At 45.6% G+C, this 19,208-nt stretch overlaps 1 protein-coding gene across 14 annotated transcripts in view; it reads left to right on the top strand.

Annotated features, from left to right (window-relative positions):
• Sipa1l1 (signal induced proliferation associated 1 like 1) overlaps positions 1 to 19,208 on the top strand; it is a 284,116-nt gene that overhangs the window by 221,676 nt on the left and 43,232 nt on the right. For all 14 annotated transcript variants that reach the window (XM_075948065.1, XM_075948069.1, XM_075948061.1 and 11 more), the window contains 3 exons: positions 4,145 to 4,718; positions 5,251 to 5,525; positions 10,891 to 11,160. In XM_075948065.1, the coding sequence (XP_075804180.1) occupies positions 4,145 to 4,718; positions 5,251 to 5,525; positions 10,891 to 11,160 (1,119 nt within the window). The remainder of the gene's footprint in view (positions 1 to 4,144; positions 4,719 to 5,250; positions 5,526 to 10,890; positions 11,161 to 19,208) is intronic.

Genomic DNA, 19,208 nt, shown 5'->3' with positions numbered 1-19,208 from the left:
TAACAGATCTTGCCCCACGTTTATTTGTAAGCATAGGGTACTGATCATCTGCAAATAGTGTGTAGGTTTTCACACCAGTCCATCGGTCTTCACACTGGCAGAGGAGAACCTTCTGTGGGGCCTTCACAGGGGCCTGAGCACCTTTGGGAACCTGAGCTGGAGCTGATCCTTGGGTTTTGGATGGCAGAGTCCGTGGCCTTTGGCCATGTAGCTTCTAATCTACTTCCTAAGCTTGGGGTGAACCATGAAAGAGAAATGGCTGGGTTTGCAGCTGGGGCGCTTTGGCATTTTGGTCTTCACAGCGGCCTCCATGGCCTCTGCACGTGCACTCAAGGCCTTCACATTGTTGGCCTGCATCTTCTTCAGGCCTTTCTTGTTGTGCTTCTTGGCACAAGGTCCTTCGAAACATGGGGTCGACCCCCTTAAGAGATTTGTATCTTTGTGACTGGGTTTTCTGGTGCCATTTCTGTGCCATTGTTAGGATTATTTGTGTGTGGTGTTGTTCGTGGCTCCAAAGCCCTTCTTTTCATTTTTATTCTGAGGTAAGATCTCACTAAGTTGTACAAACTGGTTGTGAACTTACTTTGTAGCGTAGGCAGTCCTTGAACTTGGAATCCTCCTGCCTCAATTTTCTGAGTTGCCAAGCTTACATCACCACACCAGAAATTAAGACCTGGCTTAAATTTTCTTTCCAATTTGAGGTTGAAATCAGTTGTTTATTGCTATTTACATTATGCTTCAACATTGAAGTCCCTTTTTTTGCTTTTGTTCTTTTAGTTACCAGGTTTTTGTTTTGTTTTGTTTTGTTTTGAACATTTCTTTATGTATTTGTTGATTGGGGAGGATCATCGCCGTGGCAAATGTGTGGAAGTCAGAAGACAACTTACAGACATAGGTTCTTCTTTCCCTATCGTGTTGGTCTAGCTTGGTGTTAAGTGTCTTTTCCCCCATGAGCCATCTCACTCTCCCCGCTCCAATTCCTTTAAGGTAGTCATGTAGCCCATTGTAGCCCTGACCTCCTACGTAGTCGAAGATGATCTTAAACTGCTGATCTTTCTTTCTCTCAAGTGCTGGGATTCACCGTGCCTGGTTCTAAAGTTCCATTGTCTTACTCTCCTCTGTTTGCATAAAGACTTCAATTTATCTGTTTACCAAATTGTTGTTGTGTACCAAGATGTATTACTTCGTTCAAGGTCTTTGATGCTAGTGAATGTTAGTGGTCCAGACCAAGTAGATGCAGCCTGCTGGGGGTCTCTTAGGCCAGGAGGTTTGTGTAGATGATCCCATTTTCAGGTACCAATGGGAGAGAGGGTAAGTTTGAAGTCCTTTCCTGGAGGTGAGGGTGGAGTGGACAAGGCTCTGTCGTTGGTGCTCAGAGCCTGACTCCAGCCTTGGCACTCTCCACCAGCAATATAGACTGTTGTGATTTCCCACGAGGTGAAGGATTTGCACCCACTGTACTTGGAGATAAACACTGGGCATGTTCTGGGTCTCCCTGTTGTTTCCAAGGACGTCGGAGAGTGTATCTGTAGATTAAAATTGACATACATTTTCTTTGGTAAAAAGTAAAACTGAAGTCAGCTTTGAGGTGAAGCTCACAAATTTATGGAAGTTTGAGGGCCTGTGACCTCTGTAAAGTCTCCCTCAGTGCTGACTTTCCGTGATTGCTTCTGCCTCTAAGCTTAGCTTGTCCTGTAACCAACCTGGGCAGTGGGTTCCATCTCTCCATGCTGCCAGGTGAGCAGACTTAAAAAGGGTGGATCATTGCCAAGATACAGCGCTGTAAGGTAAATTTGGCTGACGAGACACCCTGTGGAATCCACCTCAAAAAAACAAGAACCATTTATAATTAATCTCAGGTACCTATATTTAGAAATATTCTAGGCAGATTTCTTTTTTTAATTGAGGTAAAGTATTCTAATTAGCTTAAACGAGACCTTACTACAGTGGGTTTAGTGTCTGTGGCATCTATGTCAGTGAGCCTCTTAATCTTGTAAGACCGTGAAAGTTAGTGCGTCTAAAACTGTTGGAAAGGTGCCTTCTAAGCTACCATCTTCCTCGCCGCCTTCCTGAGGATCCTGTTTCTAATATTGTAGCCCTGATTACTGTCTGTATCACTCACGCCCATCTGTGGTGAATCACAGATAATTGCACGGCAAAGACTCGGTTCTCTCCCTCACAGTTCGTTCTAGAAGCTTCTAATTATTGGTAGGTTGCCAGGGTATATTTGTCTAAAGTTCTGTCACTTAATAAATAGATCTCTATATTCTTGTAGGCTCAGGGGCAAGTAGCCGCGCTCACGATCACACCCCTGCTGAGTGTGTACCTCTCTTTAGTTAAAATAAAAGCACAGCTGTTTCCTGAGGAAGAGTAATGCTCTGAGGAAAATGAACAAGAACAGAAATTGCCAATTTTAAAATGAAAGATATTAAATACTTCTGGATTCTCACAGGATTCCTTGTAGAAAATCTACCAAATCTGGATTCCAGCATTTTCTGCTCAGCTTCATAAGAGGGGGAGCTAACATGATCCAATGAACACAGCCATCAGCATTCAAGCCAGACCGCTCACATTGTCAAGAAAAACTGCTATGTAATAGTGTGTAATTAGGCCCTAATGCATGCACAGGGGAGTCTGAGGCTTCGCTTCTGCAGTTAAACACGAGTATTGGCTGATACCTCCCTTTGTCATGAAGGGAGACTGGTAGTCTGTCTTTTAAAGATAAACTTGTGAAAGCATAGCTCCTGTCCAAGGTATCTCCCGACACTGTAGCTTTTCCATTTCATCAAAGTATAATTTTTAAGTATAAATTCTTGTAGATTTGCCTATCCCATTTCTGTAAGATACAGAAATTCTTCTAAAGGTATCTGAATATCTGACAGTGAGACTCCCTACCCCATTGGTGTGCGGGTGGGGGGAGACAGAGTCTCATTCTGTAGGCTGTTATGAAGCTCACTGTGATCCCAGGACAGCCGCAAACTCAGAGTGATCCTCTTGCTTCAGCTCCCAAGTGCTGGTTGTAGGTGTGAGTCTGACGAGACTTTAGAGAAAATGTGAGATCAAATTCCTCGGCTCGCTTTGGAAGCACACTCTGGAGTGTGGTCTTTCTCTTGACAATTCTGATAAAATGTTTTACAGTGCACAGTTTCATGGTTGACTCAATTTTAAGTCATGTGGAAAGTGCGATCATCAATTTTAGCCCTGTCAAACTTGACTGAGGGTATCATATGTGATTTTAAAAACTGATATAAGACATACAGCCTCTCTATTTCTACCCAAATTTGTTGTTTTAGGAAAATTTTAATAATTTTCTTTTTGAGATTAAAATTAGTAGATCAGCACAGGTGTTTATGACAATTTTTCATGAGCCTAATTTTCAGCTGTGTATACTGAAGGAATGATGGGAACAAGTTCTCTAAGGCCATTCTGACTTAAAGAAACAGAGAAAGGGAAGTGTGTTTCTTAAAGAATCACAGACCGAAAGCAGAACATTTGGGCCAAATAATAGCACAATTCTCTAAAAATCAAAATTACTATTGATAGGTGATTTTAAAGTTACATTTTTAATCTGGTCTCATGGTGGCTCACACATGGCCAACAGATAATATTTGGTTTTATTATTAGAAATAGAAATGAGAAATCACTCACTTCTCATGTCATGTATGAACTGTATCTTGTCTGCAGGCTTCAAATCTCAAGTGGAGACTACCTTTGTGTTCTGACAGAATTTGTCTGAAAGGTTTGTGATTATCACAGCCTACACTGGACTAGTCTGTAGGTATTTAAAATAGCTTTTATTCTCTTATGTGGAGCATTAAGTTTTAACTTCTAATCTTTTAGATAGAAAGGGTTTGCCTGGGAAAAAACTTAGGTTCTCTAAAGCTTGAATGAAGAAGTTCACTCATAAAGCAGAAATCTGTGTTCTTTCTTGTACAAAATGAGCAATAGTGTTGTCTTTAGCATATACTCCTCCCTTTCCTTAGTGCTGGGGACCAATCCCAGGGCCTTGCACATGCATGCTAGACTGGTGCTTTACGCTGAGCTTCATCCCTGTCCTTGTCACAGCGCGTTTTCTTCCCTCGTTGCAGTAGAAGACTGACATGCTGACACGCGTCTCCTCTTTTGTTCTCTGCTCTGTCCTCAGCGTGGCCGTCACTAGGTCCAGAGATGTGCCTTCTTTTGGACCTCCCATCCCTAAAGGGGTCACTTTCCCCAAGTCAAATGTGTTCAGGGACTTCCTTTTGGCCAAAGTGATCAATGCAGAAAATGCTGCTCACAAATCAGAAAAGTTTCGGGCCATGGCCACAAGGACCCGCCAGGAATACCTGAAAGATCTGGCAGAAAAGAATGTCACCAACACACCTATTGACCCTTCTGGCAAGTTTCCATTCATTTCTCTGGCCTCCAAGAAGAAGGAAAAGTCTAAGCCTTACCCGGGAGCTGAGCTCAGTAGCATGGGGGCCATCGTGTGGGCCGTCCGGGCCAAAGACTACAACAAGGCCATGGAATTCGACTGCCTCCTTGGGATCTCCAACGAGTTCATCGTCCTCATCGAGCAGGAAACAAAAAGTGTGGTTTTCAACTGCTCCTGCAGAGATGTGATAGGGTGGACGTCCAGTGATACCAGCCTCAAAGTCTTCTATGAGCGGGGAGAGTGTGTTTCGGTGGAGAGCTTCATTAGCAGTGAAGATATTAAAGAAATTGTCAAAAGGCTGCAGGTGAGACTTTCCTTCTTCTGTTTCAGTTCTCATTTCTAAAGTTTCTGGGCACTAAATCCAGGGCACAGAGCCTTGCGTGGCGTTATCGGCTACTCTGGCAATTCCCCTGATGATGTGGAAGCAACACTGTCCATCTGACGCGCGTGCTTTCCATCGTTTGTTGGGAAAAGTAGCAGCCTTGGGAGGGAGGACATGATGGCAGGGGCTCTCCCTGCACTGGTGGCTAGTGTTGTTTCTGTGTCTGCCACCTTGGATTTTTTTTTTAATGGATAGCTGAATGCAGAATATAGGTTCTCTTTGCTCCCAGCTCTCTGTGGGTCTCTCTGAAGTTTCCCTGTAACTTTAGGAAAGCCACTGAGCCCTTTGGAGCAACCAGTGTTGTTTTGCTACTGAATAGAGATTAATGAAGGGGAATAGCTAGCCTGCCCTTCGGCTGGCTACAGGCGGTTCAAGGATAACCCAAGGCAGCGTTGTTCCAGTTCTGGTCTAACTTTCAACTCTTAACTCCAGTCCCTCTCATTTCCTTGTCTAGTTTGTTTCCAAAGGTTGTGAATCAGTGGAAATGACTCTGCGGAGAAACGGGCTAGGACAGCTTGGCTTCCATGTTAACTATGAGGGCATCGTGGCAGATGTAGAGCCCTATGGCTATGCCTGGCAAGCAGGTCTGAGGCAGGGCAGCCGCCTGGTGGAGATCTGCAAGGTGGCGGTGGCCACCCTGAGCCATGAGCAGATGATCGACCTCTTGAGAACATCTGTCACAGTGAAAGTTGTCATCATCCCTCCCCATGACGACTGCACCCCCCGGAGGTAGGTCTGAGTTGGCAGCTGAGGTTGGGTTGCTGTGCCACATAGGACATACATCTTGTGATAGGTAGGGTTACCAGAGAGAACTTGACCTCCTGTGAGGCTGGCGGTTTCTACATGGTAACTCTAGCACTGCATGCAGCTCCGTCTCAGCTTGTGGCGGCAGCAGCTAGAGTGACTAACTGGTGCCAGTCTGGGATCTGCATCTCTGCACTACTGAAGTTGCTACTCCAGACAAAAATGTCCACAACACTAACCTCAGCATCTTCATCGGCAGTCAGTAAACACAGAGCACATCTCGGCCTGTGAGAACTTTTTCTTTCATGCTCCATGGTTATCATACTGTCCTCACTCCCATTTATGCCCCTGCTGTCCAAAGCTCAGCTGTTGTTTTAAACCCTGCTATCTGGTCCTAGACAACTGAGCTCAGCTTCTAGGCTCTTTCCTGGCAGAATCTCTGGGGCCAGGAATTGGCTTTGGGTGCGTCAGCCCTACACTTGATGCTTTAGCAGCTTCTCTGTAGTCTTCTCCTAGAGGGAGGACCCGGGAACTCTTGTCTGACCCACTCCTGCCAAGCCAGCAACACTATCCAAAACCTCACTTCTTTGCTTCTGGGGAAGTTGCTTGATGGGATGAATTTAATCAGCTCCTTTTTCTTCTTTAGGCTTACACATGCTGTTTTTGTTCATTTAAAAACATGATCTGTTATTTATTTTTAGCCACTATTTTCTACAAATTTCTCTTAAGATTTAGTAGTTAATTCTTAGCCCATATGAAGCCAAAACATAAGCCAGGTGTGATAGTGCACACCTTTAATGCCAGCACTTGGGAGTCAGAAGCAGGTGAATCTCTGAGTTTGAGACCAGCCTGGTCTACAAAGCAAGTTCTAGGACAGCTAGGGTTGTTACGCAGAGAAACCTTGTCCCAAACAAAAAGCAAAAGCATAGGTAGATAGATAGATAGATAGATAGATAGATAGATAGATAGATAGATAGATAGATAGATAGCAAAATAAATAAAAAGGAAAAATGGTGCAGAGAGCCGTTTGTTTGTTTCCTGGCTGCTCAGCAGCTCAGACTTGAAATAATCACACAGAAACTGTATTATTTAAATCACTGCTTGGCCCTAGCTCTAGCTTCTTATTGGCTAACTCTTACATTTTAATTTAACCTATCTCCATTAATCTTTGTATGGCCATGTGGCAATGGATTACCAGCAAAGTTTTATCTGTGTGCGGTGGGGCTACATGGCTTCTTGAAACTCCACCCTCCTTCTCCCAGCATCCAGTTTGATTTTCCCTGCCTATCTCCATTTCCTGCACAGGCCCAAGACAGTTTCTTTATTAACCAATTGTGTTCACAGCATACAGAGGGGAATCCCACATCAGCAAAACCTAGTTCTTATTTTCCCCCTAAAGTGACCATCCCATGTGTGAGCTCTGGGTTATTTGTGCTCCTTAAAGACTAAGTGGACTTCAGTTAAAATCAGTCTTTGCTCAGAATAGCTTTTCTTTTTTTTTTAATTAAAAAAATTTATATGTCAAAAACGTGGAAAGAATAGCTTTTCTTTATGCCACTTATCAGATAGGTGGCCAGGGGATTGCATGCCTGTATCAACATATAATGGAGTCCTTTGTCTGAACAATTAAGAAGCAGTGTCTCCTAGATACCTGAGTGTTTCCAAGAAACCAAACTATGTATCTGCACAACTTGTTAGTTTAGCAAATCTGAGGTGTTGGGAGCAGGGGTCTAAACCACCCTGCCTGCATTCCCTGTCCTGAATAGCACGGTCTGCTGACCTGGCACAACACAACCCATGATGGCTCAGAGGGCAGTTGGGCTCTTACCTAGAAGGTCTCTAAATGCCCTGCACTGCTCTGCTGTCCTTTGGTCTCTCTAGACAGGAGATAAAGGACACCAAGCTCCCTGGTTCCCAGACAACAGCGGTTCTGCTCTTGTTTCTAAGCTCCAGGTTTGATTGGGGAACAGTTGATGTGAAGGTGAGCAGAATGGAGCTGCCTCACTGCCACCAAAACTGAGTAATTGTTACTAGGGAGATGGGCCTGTAGTGAGGGTTGGCTTACTGGGCTTATCTTCCTTGGAGTGTTAGGAAATATCGTTGGCTAAATTTTTACTTCATTGTTCCAGGCCTTAGGAAATAAAAACACTGTAACATGAATTAATACATTCTATTCTTTTAGCACTCCTATGAATATTATTCATGTTTTTAAGAAACCAAATAGAGCCAGTGTGATGGCTCATTGAGTCAAATCTCTTCCCACCTAGTCTGATGACCTGAGGTTGATCCCTGGGTCCCACATGATGGAAAGCAATTGATTCCACATTGACATACATGCATGGTAGCATACTCCCACAGTATACACACACACATACACACACACACACACACACACACACACACACACACATTCTTGCATAAATAAATGATAATCTTACAGAAAAAACCACCCAGGGATCTTCTCAGGCTCCTCTGACATCACTCCTCTATAATTTGGCACAGAGCCTTGCCCTGCACATCAGTTTAAGTCATGGATGTCCTGGTAATGTGTGTAGTTCCTAGTTTGTGGTGTCACTTCTCCCACTGGACCCTTGGAAGCTACCACCAAGACATCTGTAAAGGCAGAGTTGGGCCAGATGGGACAGTGTGTTCTGAAATCAGTGCAGGACTCCCACATACCTGAGTGAAGGAGCCACATCTGTCTTCCACTGGAAGACACACACACCATCCTCTTGAAGCTCACACAGCTGCCCACACACGTCAGGTGCTGAGCCAGGAAGCTGGGTGAAGGCTAAGTGCTAAGCCGTAGCCCTCACCACCCCTTCTGTGCAGGTGGGGAATTGTGCACCGTGCAGATGCCTTCAGAGACCTGGAAAGTTCCCTTCTGCAGAGTGGCTTCAAAGGGAACAGCTGAAGCATTAACACCTTGCTGCGGTCTCTTCTCCTCCGCACTTCACACTCCCACAGCGTTTTGCTAGCAGCTAATCACTCTGTTCTTTGACTAGTCACTCTTCTCCTCTTTGTCAGCCTTCCCTTTAGGCGGCTCTGGGGTGAGATAGGACAGTTTGGTTCTTGCAGTTGCCAGGACCTTGAAAACATCATAAGCTGCCATGCAGTAACTGTATGTCAGGCAGACCTTGGGTATGTGTGCACATTGACATTGAAAGGGCAGTTTTTAAAAAATGGCTCAGTGTCCTTATGGCTCCTTCATCTTTTAATACGCTGGTGAGACGAATGGAAGGTGCGGTGCTGCCCACACAGTAACCAGACAGCCAAGAGCACAGCACAGTGAGAACAATTCAGAGGTCCTGTCAGAGACCCTTCCTGAGTGTCGTCACCCATCCCCCTCCCACTGATGAAAAGGTCCCTCACCTCTATCACATCTCCTGTGTCTGTGCCCCCTGGGACTCCAGCTTGTCCACTTGATAAGAGGCCTGGCTGGTTAGCGGGTGAGATGAGGCGCTCCGGGTGCTGCAGCTTTATTCTGCAGAGTGCTACTCTGCAATCAGGGGCCATTCAAGAGCTAAAAACAGTTACAGAAAAAGACCAAATTATCTTCAGTACTATTATTTTTCTTGTTGGGGATTTGGGTGTCAAGTTATCTTTTAAATAGTGTTTTAAATAGTGTTGTGAAGTATTTTCTTGCTTTGAAAGTGGGAGCATGCTGCCTTTGGGCTAAAACTCATCTGCTCCAAATCTCATTCTCTAGATGAGGTTCCACTGAAAGGAGTGCTGTGTGTCTCTGGAGCCGAAGTCACAGCTTCTAGGTACCATGCTGCTCACAAACATTAGGCTTTTTAAAAGTAGGTTTCAGTTGACTCTTTGGTGACATTTAGCCCTGAACCGTGATGCCTGCTGACAGCTCCCATTGGGTTTACAGAAGATGCTGTCTGTTCCTTTTTGTCATAGGCTAGACTTTGAGTGAGGTATGATTCATTATGGGGGAGGATATCTAGGAGGTAGAGTGCTGTTCTCTGGTTAGAATATAAGGTAGGGTGAGCCTGCAGGTGCGCTGATTCCGTGGGTTAAGACCTGGTCTGCCTTCCCTTCGCTGTGTAGACCTCTCTGGGGCTCTGTGCTCACCCTTAATGCCAAGGTAGTGGAGGATAGCACCCTCATCATGGAGTTATTGTAGTGTGGCTAAATTAGTACCTATCTCACTTTCCGTAGTCTGTCTTATATTCACCACCACACTCTACTCGAAAGCTCTCTTGACCTTTTAGACCTGGCGCCAGTAGCTTTGTCCTGCAGAGCGCTGTCCACACTTGTCCAGCTGTCGTTCATGGGTTTTGCAGAAATAGGTAGGAGACCATAAAGCCAGTGAGGTGTTTTCCTGCCATGAAGACAGTAGGAAATGGCAGGTGGCTGTAGTTTCGTTCCCTGTGAAGTGCATGAGATTCAGAAAAACATAAAATATTTCAGTAATTTTTCAGTGCTGTGTTTAAAAGAATGATACAACTTTGGATATGTTGGGTAAAACAAAGCATCTTAAGTCAATTGTACCACTTTGTCTTTCTTTCTAAAATTAAAATTTTAACCGTGGCTCATCCATGCGGCTCACTATGCCTGCCTTGGGCTCACTCTACATTCATTATCTCCAGAGTTCCTCATGAGTGACTCTCGGCTGCTCTGTTCACGCTCTCTTCCAAGTCCTCGCTGTCCCTGTACAAAAAGAAATCATTCTGTCCAACGGTGACATTCTGTGCTGAGTTAGTTCTGTGCATGGGAAGAGTGGAGTGTGGGTTCCAGACTTCCTGAGGACTGAGGTTTCAGGTAGAGCAGAAGGGACAGGGCTTGTGTCTCTGGCCTTTGGTGTCACTCAGGAAGGGAGATGCTGTCCTTGGGAAAGAAACGAAGTCTGACTGTCTGGTCTTCCCGAGGGCTTTACTAATTGTTGCAGTATGTGATTGGTTTTCTCCCTCCTAAGCTAAATTTGGCTCCCGGGTTGGGTTTTGGGATCTTTCTTCACTTAATTTCTTGGCTCTTGGGGTTCCAGCTCATTTGTAGCTGCCCTCCCTTTAGGTCCCCAGTTGCAGTTCCCAGCGAAGTGTGCAGAGCTGCTGTTGTCTGCCCTGAGCTGCCTGCTCTGGGGACCTTCCAGCTGCCCTTCCTTCCTTGGTTCTCCGTGCTCCCAGCAGACATGGGCTCTGTGCCTTCTTATGGACTCCTCATTTCAAACTCCACACTTGAGACCAAGTAAAAGAAAATACTTGTGTATTCTTCTGGGGTCCTAGGTTGGGAAAGGAAAATTGCAAGGCCCAAAAATGGAAAGAATGTTAGTGATAGTCAGTCTCCACCAACATAATAAGGCAGTACTCACTGTTTTTTTCCTGGTCTTCCCTTTTAATAGGAGTTGCTCAGAAACCTACCGCATGCCAGTGATGGAGTACAAGATGAACGAAGGTGTTTCCTATGAGTTCAAGTTTCCCTTCAGGAATAACAACAAATGGCAGCGGAATGCCAGCAAGGGTGCCCATTCACCCCAGGTCCCATCCCAGCTACAGAGTCCCATGACATCACGGCTGAATGCCGGGAAGGGAGATGGGAAAATGCCCCCTCCAGAAAGAGCTGCCAACATCCCGCGAAGCATTTCCAGTGATGGACGCCCACTGGAAAGGAGGTGAGTGCCCTCTCCATGTCACCCTGCCTGAGCCCCCAGTTCAGAGAGCACCAGATGCATAAGCGCTAGGCTTCGCTGTGTTTCTTAGAAGTGACACTGAAATGCTCACAGGCATCTTCCAAAGCATGGGAGCTTTCCCAGCAGACTGTCCTGCCCCCTGCAGTGAGGTTTGTATGTGTGTTTTTTAGTTTCTATGATCAGCAGAAATCATCACCTTATATGTAATGGCAATTGCATTAAAACTTAGTTAGATAACTTAGATTCTCGAGGTGACAGTGACTTGTATAAGCTTCGGTATTCTTCATTTTTGTTTGAGGCAACTTGTAAGATAGAAGCAGTTGTTTTGGTTGGATATCTTTGTTGCTGTCATTTTGTTTGAAAGGCATTTTGAGAGGAGAACCTTGTGTTAGGGTTTCATTGCTATGAAGAGACACCATGACTATAGCAACTCTTATTAAGGAGAACATTTCATTGGGGCTGGCTTACAGTTCAGAGGTTTAGCCCATTATTGTCATAGTGGCAAGCATGGCAGCATGCAGGCAGACATGGTGCTGGAGAAGGAACCACGAGTTCTACATCTGGATCTACATCGTCTTCCTGTAGGCAACAGGAAGAGAAAACTACACTGGGTCTGACTTGAGCTCCTGAAACCTCAAAGCCACCCCCAGTGACACACTTACTCCAACAAGGCCACACCTCCTAGTCATACCATTCCCTGCTATCCTCTGGGGACCATTTTCATTCAGATCACTGCAAAACTCAAAACAGTACAATGGATTTCCCATGAAATCTTCTACCTTTGTTGGAAGGTAGAAAAAAGTGGGAAGAAAGCAGCATACAGGGAAGGGCTAAGACAATAATTTAACACTGGGGTAAGTAAGCAAAGGGGACAAGGGTGAAGGTTCTGGAATATGAGCAGCCAACTCTAGTCAAATTGAAAGTCAGAGTAGACCCCTCCCAAAAAAGCGAGTCTTCCTCGATGAGCAGTCTTGATGTTTAACCGTGGTTCTGTGAACTGTACCACCTCAGACTGGGACCACAACCTAGCATTTAACTGCAGCTTTCAGGTGTAAATAACAATTGGATGTAAGTGTTTTGCAGATGATGAATGCCTTGGAGAAGGTGGTTTTGTCTGTGTTGCTTGCTAGAAGTTTCTTTTCTTCCCATTCATGGCCATTTTCTTTTCACTTCTGCTCATACGCTCACACCTCAATGTTTCTGTGGAAGCCTTCAGAGGTGGGGTGTTGTCTGTGTGCCAGAGCTGTGGTGGGTAAAAGAGTCCCAGTGACAGAGCCTTCTCCAGCAAGGTCAGGGTGCCATGGGCAGTGTCGTAGTCATGGATCTACTTCAGGGCACTTGGGAGTGGAGGCCTCTCTGCGGAGTCCTGCATCATAGTCCAGCGTTGAGCTTGTACATCATCATCACTTAGCTGTCCTGGGATCCCAGGGTACCACGTAGAAACATTTTGTGAAAGCACACACAGAGAAGTGGCCTTTCTAAAATCCTTCACTGAAGATTCATGTCCAGTACCTTGCTGTTTATCCCAGTAAAAGGCTCCTCACTCAGTCACTCCACCCCATCTGGAGTACTCCTGCTTTTGTTACCTTTGAGAAGGAAAAGCCTCCAAGAGATCTCTGAATGAATTCTTTGTTCCAAACGTGGCCCTTCCTGAGGTGAGTATAAATGTAACTCATGGTTTGGCTCATGCTTTGAAAGATGAACCTGGGAAGTCATCGTTTCAAGGGCCCACTTTTTCCTGCCAGCCCCGTCTTCTTCCACAGAACAATCTAGAGGCTTTCACAGGTGGAATCATTTGAGTCACTTCCATTCACAGTATTCCACATGGTAGAACAGTGGAATGTGTTCTGATTCCATGGTGAATCTCATCTGCAGCAGAAGCTAAAGCTCGTAAGAGTCCAGCAAACTGACAGGAGGCAGGTGTTGTGTTTGTGGCCAACTACTTCAGTGCTGGCTTGGGTTAGTCAGGGTTCTGCTGCTGTAACAAACACCGTGACCAAGAGTACAAAGAGTGTCTTGGGGATGAAAGGGTTGATTTCATCCTAGAACTTTCAGGACACAAGTCATCCCTGAGGGAAGCTGGCAGAAACCTGGAGGCAGGGGCTGATGCAGAGGCCATGAAGGGGTACTTTTACTGGCGTGATCCTCGTGGCTTCCTCAGCCTGCTTTCTTACACCACCAGGACCACCTGCCCAGGGGTGGCACCACAGTCTGGTGCAGGCATTTTCTCAGTGGAGATCCAGGACAAGGATTCTAGAGGCGCACCTTCCATGTGCCTGAGCCCACTGACTGTCTCACCTCCTCCCGAGGGAAGGTACACCTCCCTGAGGGAGGGCCAGAGAGTACAGGAGGGGTGTCTGTTTCTTTGAACTGTAGGGGTAGAAGGGACAGAAGTGAGGCTATCATTGGTTTGGGGGAATATTGAACCCTACTCACTGCCCCCTCTGGCTTCATACTATGTAGGGTGTTCTCTAAGAACCCTACTAAGATCCCAGATTCTAGGCTTTCTTGTGAAATCTCATGTCTTCACTTTCTGTCTGCTAGGATGGTTGGGTCATCTCCAGTGTGAAATGTATGGGAATCTTCCATGTTGTCAGTTCTCTATCCTGTCATTCCCAGTTTTTAAGTTTAACTTTCGTGCAGTTACGTTTGTAGTTATGTCATTTATGAATATGAGGTGGGCTTTAAGGTGACTTGTGTAGTCCACACAAATGCCTTGCTTGATTCAGAGCTTGAGCTTGCTTTACAGTTGTTTGATTCCATTCCTTCTGCCCCAGAGCTGTGCTTAGCTGTGAAGAACCCAGCTCTCTTGCAGCATAAGCCAGCAGCAGTCTCTAGTGCCTGTCTAGTGTGGCACACGCCTGCTTGCCTTGCTTGGGTCCAGCACAGACCTTTTTGGATAAAAATAGTCATTTGCCTGCTTACCGGAGTCCACTCTTCATTTCATGGTCTGCAGAACCACAGGCCCAAAGGGCTTTTTTTTCCTTCTAATTTATGGGATGAATTATTTTCTTTTAATACGTAAGGTCATCATCTATGTAACAATAACATCTGTTGGTATTTGGATTCTTAGCAAGAATTTTTCAACTGGATAAGGCTCTTTGTACATTGTTAGAAGAAACCAACACATTAGAGGCTATAGAACATTTGCCGTTTGAGGTCTTGATCTGTTTAGTTTGAATGTGAGAATTTTATGCTCCCCAGATGTTCTTCTGATTACAGAATTTTATAGTGTTTGTGGGGTGTATCTGTTAACAAAGTAGTATTTATTTAGCAGGAATAGGTAACATGATACAACTGTGGTTTGGACGTCAGGTTTATCTAGAGTTTAAGGGTGGACTGGAGTAAAAACAGCTCCTATAGTGCACTAGTCTTGCTGCATGGCTTAGTTTATGCATACTTGGGGACCAGTCATAGGTCTCTAGATCTGTGCTAATGTTAAAAACATCTAATCATTTCAAGGGCTTTGGATAGTAGAAGTTACCTTAGTTATGAAAGAGTTTTCCATTCTGCTTGTTTAATAAACTTAGCACAACCTTTTACGGTCTGGGTTAGAGCTCAGTGGGCCCTGGATGCACTGACACCCTTTCCCTGGATCACAGTTGCTCCAGTAGGCACAGGGATCTGGGCATCACAGCATGTGGAGCTTTGTTGGGCTCCTGGCGAGGTCCATGTTGCCATCCGTGTTCTCAAAGCCACCGAACACTGCTCAGCCTAGCTTATTAGCTAACGTTTGCCATTCCCTCTTAAAAACGTTTTCTTGTCACTGTGGTTTGGGTGTGTGCCCCCCATAGGTCCATATGCAAAGGATTGGCCCCCAGGTGGCACCATTGAGAGGTACCGCGAACCTTTAATATGTGAGACACAGTCAGAAGTCCTTATGTCATTGGAGCACAGCCTCAAAGGATTATGGTACCCTTCCTGTTCCTACTCCTTCTGTTTTGTGGTCCAGAATGTGAGCATTCTCTCCAACTCACACCCCTGTGATCCTATGCCACACTCACAGGAGACTTAAATAGTGGCTTCAGTCCTAGCATTCTGAACCCCAGAACTCTGAGTGAAAAGCTCTAAAAATTATTTTAAAGATTTATTTATTATGTATAATGTTCTGCCAGCATGCATGCCTGCACACCAGAAGAGGGTATCAGATCTCATTATAGGTGGTTGTGAGCCACCACGTGGTTGCTGGGAATTGAACTCAGGACCTCTGGAAGAGCAGCCATTGTTACTAATCTCTGGGCCATTTCTCCAGCCCAGCTTTTTGTTGTTGTTGTTGTTTTCTGTAAGTAGCCTATTTGGGGTACTTTGTTGTGGTAATTGAAGCCAAGAGTACACTCATCTTCCTAAACCTAATTTATGTTGTTTTAATCATTGGCCTTTTGTCTCTGCTTCCTCATCCTTCAGTTTTTCCTCATTTCTTTGACCCCACGCTGTGCAGCGTCTTTGCCCTGCAGGCACTTCAGTGAGTTCCGTCCTCACCTGTGCGTAGGAAGACCTTAGTGTAAGGGGTTTGTCTTTGCCTCCATTTTGTTTCTCATATTTATACACCTCTCTGATTGCTAAAAGTCTGCTGCAACTGTATGTCAGCACTGGCGTATCATACTTGAAGTCCAAACTGACTTATCCTTCACCCTGCCCCTCTCCTTTCCACCTCTTCCTTTCCCATCACACCCACCTTGATGAAGTATGGTATGATTACCATGTACTCCTGTATCACAGCCTGACCTAGGAATTGGTCCAGTTTCCCTACATTCTTTCTTACTTCTGCCCTCATCCCTATCATCCCTACTTCAAGATAATCCCCATCTTCTCTTGAGTTCTCAGGAGAGGGGGCGGTGGTGGGGAGAGCGGGTTTGTGGAAGCAGGGCCAGGAACCCCACAGCTTGTCCGTAGAAGTCAGAGGACAGTTTTGTAGGCTCGATTTTCTCCTTCCACCTGAGACTCAAATTCAGGTTGTCGGGTGTGCATCATAGGGCAGCAAACACCTTTATCCACTGAACCATCTTATTTGCCCCCCCCACTTTTTTTTTTTTGCTGGGGTCTCTCACTGAGCCTGGATATCACTGACTCAGCTATGAGTGCTGGCCAGCAAGCCCTCGGGATGCACTGTCTGTCCCTGCACCGACACCACTGGGACTACCAGCACTCACTTTTGTGTGGTGCTGGGGATAGAACCTAGATCCTCATGCCTGTGCCGCAGACACTTTACTGTTGAGCCATCTCCTCGGCCCTGGAGTTCTTCCTTGGTGATTAAGTTTCTTCCTTCTTAGCTTGAGAGCTTATACTTCATGCTACTTTTTAAAGGATGATTGCTATTCAGGCATTCAGAAAAGGACCCAGTGGCATGGGCTTGGCAAGCCTCCCAGCCCCTATAAGGATTCTCCAGAATAGCCTAAGGAATGAGGGGCAAATGCCCACTGTGGTGCCAAGTCCAGACTACTGAAATGCCCAGAAGTCTTTCATCCCTACACAGCTACTTGGGCTATGAGGTGCCTGGAAACCAGGGCACCAGAGGTTCAGGCTGTGCAAGCTAGGCACTGTGGTGGTGTAGCAAGTGAATCTGCCCTCCACCTTAGTAACTATGTGTTGGGACTAGTATGTTCCTAGGAATGAGCTGTAGTCTTGACTGATAGGGTCATGGTGAATTCAGGGTGTCTGCTATGCTGAAAACAGCCCTGATGGCCTGGGTACCAGCAGAAGTCATGGGAAATGCTGCAGAATCTGTCTGGGCAAATTAAATGGGCCTAAAAAGTGATCATAAAGTTCAAGTCAGTTGGAGTTGGGGATGAACTGTCAGGTGGCCTGTGGTGGAGCCTTCCCATTGTGGCTTCCAGTGCCCCAGCACAGCACGCCACCATGGAGGGCAGCCTCTACCCCTTATACACGTACATGGCCCTTCTGACTTTTGTGACTGACTTGGCTTCCCATGTCAATTTCCATGTCAAATGTATTTTCTTCAACAGAGGTTCCTCTTCCCCTGTGTTCCCAACTAGATCTGACTGGTAATTGATCTCAGGCACCCTATGCTTCGCTTTCGACTGTCACATCTTACCTGGGTCTCTCTTAAGTTCTTTAGATGACCATTGAGTTCATCTGCACCACCTTTGGGTCTTTGCATGAGTCTTCTTAGGGCACACAGTGACTGAAAGAGAGGTTGTGCAAAGTTACAACTGGTTAGTGATGAAGCTGAGGTTGGCATTGAGCCATCTGACTCCAGCGCCTACTTCATGGCCATGTGCTGCATGAGTAAAACCTGCTACCACTCAACAGAAATTAGGAAAATGGATTTGTGTTACTGTACTGAATGGTCTCCAGTCACGTTCACTGGAGTGGAGGTCAGCTTCAGGCCTCTGCAGTCACACAGGCCCCACACTTAAGCCAAGTCTGTGCTCTGCTTTCGTCTTTGGAATATTGGTTTTGGAAATTTGGACTGTTTGAACATGGGAACCTTGGTTTTCATTATATGCTGGGTCCCACAAGTTAAAGTGACTGGTCCTGCCTACAATTATTTTTGTTTTTCTTTCCCTCTTCCGGAATCACCCTAAGTTGTAGATTTGATTCTTATCAAGAGGCACCCACCCATGGTGTGTGCCCAGCTTGTGAATGCTCACAGCTGTGTCTAGACCCTGGCTGAACAGCTCATGAGCTGAGGTTGGGGCCAGCAGTGGCTCTTCACAGAGCACGCAGTAGGAAGGTATGAAAGAGGACCATGGATTGCTTGAATTGAGCACAACCTGTGCAGAAACTACTGGGTAGAACGGTCATTCTGTAACCTTGATTTGCTTTAGAGAACTCTTTTTTTTTTTTTTTTAAGTCATTCTGGAAGAGTCTTGGTTGGAGTGTAGACTGCTGAGGACAGCTAGCTTGGTCCTGTTCCCTGAGTAGATAGCATTTTAATTGCTAAGTTGTGGCAGAATGCTGTGCTTAATTATGGACTCGGGTATCTAATTTGTCAGTCACAACTGCTGTTTGAGACCCTCTCGATTGTTTTTACCATCCGTCCACGCTTGCACTTGGGTGACAGAGGGCCTTGTCTCTGTGGATACATCTGGGCAGTGTTGTCACTTCAGAGTAAAAAGAAGGAAATGGAAGTGTAATTAATCCTAAATACTCAGGAAACTATCATACTACTAACTATTTGGGCATTGAGAAGTCCTTACTGATGGATTGGTAAATTGTAATCAGTCCCTTTCGGGAACGGTAGGTCTTAAGAATCACTACTGTGCACACCTACTGTAGGCCTGTGGGTTGGTCCATTGGCAGTGCTAGGCATGGGTTATTTTATTATATATCTTAGATTTAGGCTTGGTAATTTTCTTTAGTATAATTTTATCCTTTGAAAATTTCACACACTGTATTTGATCATAATCGTCCCTCCCCTGCCTCCAGCCCCCCCCCCCCCGGATTCCTCCCCTTAAACTTCTTGTCCTTTTTAAAAAACTTTTTAATCTTTATTATTTTAAAGAACCCATCAAGTTCAGTGTTTGCTTCCCACCAACTTTGGGATGTGAGACAATCAGCTGGAGTGTGGTGCACCTCCCAGGGACCACACTTGGAGAAAACTGACTCCCCTCCCCCAGAAGCCATCAGCTATCTTAGTTACTCCTCAGTATCTTAGTTACTTTTCTGTTGCTGTGAAGGGATACCATGATCAAGGCAACTTATAAAAGAAAGCATTTGATTAGGGGTTTGCTTGCAGTTTCATCGTGGCGGAGAACATGTTGTCGGGGAGGACGGGCATACTGGAGCAGTAGCTGAGACTTAACATCTGATCTAGAAGCAGAAAGCAGTGGGGGTGGGGAAGACAGAAAAGAGAGAGCACTACTGGTAAATGGCATGGGCCCACTTACAGTGACACACCTCCTCCTTCAAGGCGGTACCTCCTAATCCTTACCAAACAGTTCCACCCACTGGGGCCAAGTAGTCAAACATACAAGCCTATGGGTGCTATTCTCATTCAAACCAACACACTCAGTTAGGAACAGGAACTTAGGAATTTCTCCCCACTCTATCCTAGAGCATTGAATGGC

The sequence above is a fragment of the Microtus pennsylvanicus genome, chromosome 14 (assembly GCF_037038515.1).
Source record: "Microtus pennsylvanicus isolate mMicPen1 chromosome 14, mMicPen1.hap1, whole genome shotgun sequence".
Lineage (NCBI taxonomy): Eukaryota > Metazoa > Chordata > Mammalia > Rodentia > Cricetidae > Microtus > Microtus pennsylvanicus.
This window is presented reverse-complemented; position numbering and strand designations above follow the sequence as displayed.